This window comes from Nannospalax galili, unplaced genomic scaffold (genome assembly GCF_000622305.1).
Source record: "Nannospalax galili isolate Female #2095 unplaced genomic scaffold, S.galili_v1.0 scaffold86, whole genome shotgun sequence".
NCBI lineage: Eukaryota > Metazoa > Chordata > Mammalia > Rodentia > Spalacidae > Nannospalax > Nannospalax galili.
In genome coordinates this window covers 862,622-866,485 of record NW_008354174.1, presented here as the reverse complement: position 1 = coordinate 866,485, position 3,864 = coordinate 862,622, and the positions used below count along the sequence as shown (strand labels likewise).

The 3,864-nt window shown below is 53.8% G+C and overlaps 1 protein-coding gene across 1 annotated transcript; it reads left to right on the top strand.

The window, feature by feature from the left end:
* Positions 1-714: 714 nt before the first annotated feature.
* LOC103748546 lies at positions 715-2,726 on the top strand. Its single transcript, XM_008851201.3, is given in 6 exon segments — positions 715-941; positions 1,213-1,239; positions 1,718-1,879; positions 2,332-2,424; positions 2,427-2,493; positions 2,495-2,726. Coding segments are annotated over 6 exon segments (588 nt in total). The 5' UTR covers positions 715-934.
* The last annotated feature ends 1,138 nt before the right edge of the window (positions 2,727-3,864 follow it).

The following is a 3,864-nucleotide window of genomic DNA, read 5'->3' as shown; positions in this document are numbered from 1 at the left end:
AAACTTGAGGTGACTTAAATCTGTGTGTTCCCAGGCTATTGGCACTCATGTTTGGCTCCAGAACATACAGTTAGGCCCAACTGAGCCTCAAGATGAGTCACTACTGAACAGCAACATGGAGCTCACAATCTCGTGGGCAGCATTCTGGGAAACAGAAACTAAACCATTCTAGTTTCTCAGTAACCACGTGAATCTTGTTTTAAAAATGCACCTTGATTATAACAGCAATTTTCCATCGCAGCCAACGTGAACACTGAAATCACCTAACTGAACCCCCCTCCCCCCGACCCAGGGACCGGCTACAGTCTCACCTCCCCCTACCCACAAAAAAAAAAAAAAATGCTATAAAATCACTGCTCCCTCTCTCCTGTGGGAGCAGTCCAGCAGCTCGTACATCCCAATAAATTTCTCCTTTTCTGGCCCCAGAGTGTTCTCTTATAGTCCTGGTCTTTTCACGGAACCTAACACATACTGTCTTTTATCCCCTTGAGGTTAAGAGGTGTGTTATTTTGCATCAACATTTTTCCAAAGTATGTGCCTGTCCCAGTTTGTGTGTGTGTGTGTGTGTGTGTGTGTGTGTGTCCGCGCGTGTGGTTTTTTTAAAAATTATTTTGCAGCAAATGGCTGTTAACTATCTCTTGCTGGGGGTGTTGCTAGATTACAGGCTGGCGCTTGTCCCATCTGCAAGACTTTCAGGGTCAGAGTGCTTAAGGATGAAGTAGGGGAGAACCCTGCCCCCGCTGGACCCTAAGGGGTGGGAGGAGCGGGTGGGCGGAGCCTGAGTGCTACCTACTCTCCCTCCTCGCCCTCCTAATCTCCAGTCCAGGGCTGATTTGCAGAGAGAGGGAGGCTTTCCGCCCAACGGTATCCAGCAAGTAAGGTCTCTCCAGACCATTGCCATTTCCCCAGCTGAGTTGGGAACAGGAGCCTCACCATGCTGGGTAAGTCGCGCATCTCCTAGGCGTGGGGCAGGGAGACCCCACCGCAGCCCGCCAAGGGCTCTCTCCATCCACCAACTCGGTATCCAGCAAGTAAGGTCTCTCCAGACCATTGCCATTTCCCCAGCTGAGTCGGGAACAGGAGCCTCACCATGCTGGGTAAGTCGCGCATCTCCTGGGCGTGGGGCAGGGAGCCCCCACCGCAGCCCGCCAAAGGCTCTCTCCATCCACCAACTATAACTTCCTCTCCCCCGGCCCCCTTTTCTCTCCCTAGAATATGCTGCCATGGCGATCGGAGGAGGTTAGTTTCCTGCGCGGGTGGTTTGCTGGGTGTTGGGGAGATTGCGCTGTGGGATGCAGGGCGCCACTCCCAGCACTGGCCCTGCGCTGGGCTCTCCATCTACCTGGGTGGAACAGCCTGGCTGCCTGAAGGGACGAACTTCCGGTTTCCGGCTCAGTTTCGTTATGTATAATGAGTTTCGAAGGTCGAGTTTGGGGGTGGGCGGCTACAGAAAATGGCAGTGGTTAATTTCATCCCTCACAACCTGAGGCCCAGTGAAGGCCATCGACTTCCTCCGCGTCACACAGAAGGTTTAGGGCGTGACCTTAGCTGACCTCTGTGCCCCACCTGGCCCCACGCTCACCCCTTCTTAACTTGGGACCCCCTTGCAAGCTGTTGTCTCCTAGATGCTCAGAGCACAAAGTCCCCAGGAACTAAGAGTGAATTCTTTAGGGTGCCCTTCCCCGGAGGCCACCCGACCCAGCTCTTCTCCCCACAGTTGCGGCTGTGGCTAGTGCACCTGCCGTGCTGGCCGCCATGGGCTTCACTGGGGCAGGAATCGCAGCCTCCTCCCTAGCAGCCAAGATGATGTCTGCTGCCGCAGTGGCCAATGGGGGCGGAGTCGCAGCAGGCAGCCTGGTGGCCACCCTGCAGTCTGCTGGTGAGTGTCAGGGCCTGCGGGAGCACCAGGGGGCAGGCCAGGACCCAGCTGAGAGGCCTGAGGTCCGGTGGGGTAGGGGAAGCAGGGGTGCTTCTGTCTGCTCTCTGCAGGCCTTTGATCCTCATTTTCCTTGGACTTAGTCTCCTACCCCTGTCCCTCCTTTCTGGCTCTTTCTGAATGAGGCTGGGGTGTGGTGTCCCTGGTGAAGGATGACATGTTTGCCTGGGCTCTGGTTTCAACTCTGGTCCCATATGACACCTAAGTGACCTTCAGTCTCCTCCCCTCTGGCTGTCAGTGGTCTCCTGTGTGAAGAGGGTGACTAGCTCTCCTGTATCTCTGCACAAATCTGTCTTCTCCCTCTGGGCCACTTGGAGTATCTCCTCTAAAGCCCTGAGAGTGGGCTGAGGATCTCTGGGCTTCAAGTCACTGCCTGTCACTCCTCTTCTCCACAGGGGCAGCTGGACTCTCTGCATCAACCAACTTCCTCCTGGGCACTGCAGGGTCAGTCGTTGGGACCTGGCTAGCTGGAGCAGGAAACACCACCTCTAGCAGTTGAAGCGGAGGCTGACAAGGACCACCCAGGAGACGATGCTCCCCAAGCTGAACCTCCAAACCGTCAAGTCAGAGAAAGAGAAGGAATAAAAGTTACTTGCTGGTGCCTATCTTTGCTCCTTGTGACTCTTGTGGGAGCTGTGAGTTGGGGGTTTCAAGTCCTCAGGGTCCCACAACCAGACTGAGACTGGGGGCGGGGGATGGGGAACAGGGTGACCATCACACAGTCAGTCAGCAGGAGGCTTTGGGTGGGTCCAGTCAAAGTAGGAATAGGCTGTGTGACTTGTTTGTTTGAGCCTCACTTTGTCCCTGATTCACGGTTAGTCTCACAGAATTTCCTATTGGGAGGCAGAGGTGAGAGGTAGCCAGAGCCACTGGCCCAGGAGCTGTTGGTCCTTCCTGATCAATGGTCCTGAACATCCAGGGTAAAGAGCAGGACCTTGTTCTCTCCTTGCCTGACCATCATCCTGTTGAGAGACCAAGAGAAAAACCACCAGGAAAATGCATTGTGCCCAGTCAGAGATGGGATCTGGCACCTTGGGGAAGGAGATGGAATCCAGAATGGGCACCACAGTGTCTGGAAAACTGAATGGGAGGCCAAAATCCATGCCTGATGCCCTGAGACTCAGACCACACCGTCATTTAAAGCCTGCAGTCCTCATCCATGTGATGGATACTGCAGTGGGTTGGGCAAAGTCCACACTGACCTCTCAGACATCTTTGATGTAAGACAACTGACAATTATCAAACAAGTATGACAGAGGACACTGTTCACTACAGTGATGGGCTCCAGGAACAAACATGGAGCACAGAGAGGCAGGGATATGGCTCATGGGGGATATCTAGAAAGACTTCCATGAAGAGGAGAAAATGGAAAGGCATGCAGCAGTGTGTGACGGAAGCAGGACAGGGTCACGTGTCCTCAGGGAAAGTAGTTTCCAGCTGCTCAGAGAGAGGTGGAGAAAGATAATGAATTACATGTTCCCACTGCTAGAAGGGTAGAAGGCAAATACGTACAGGAAGCCTGCCAGGGCAAGGGGACATCTAGGCAGCTATGGGCCATGGAGGTAGGCTTTAAGGTTGGAAGTTTGTCCTGGATGATCTCTAGCCTTGCCCTACCCTATGCTCTTCTAGTCCTGGTGCTGCTCTTCCTCCAGCCCTCTTGACTCCCCAACCCAGGGCTTGCCCAGGAATTGCACAAAGCACCCTGGAAGTGTCTGGGTGTTGATTCCCTCAGGATATCCCTCAGCTAATGAGAAATGAAATGACCCCTCAGGGAGGGCAGCTCTGGTCTGTTGCACACTGGCCCCAGCTGTCTGCAGTGGAACAAGCCTCCACTGCTATGATAGTTAACCTTGATTGTCAACTTGATTGAGGCTCACCAAAGAGATTAGCAAAGCATATTTTTATGTGTGTCTTTGAGGGTGTTTCCA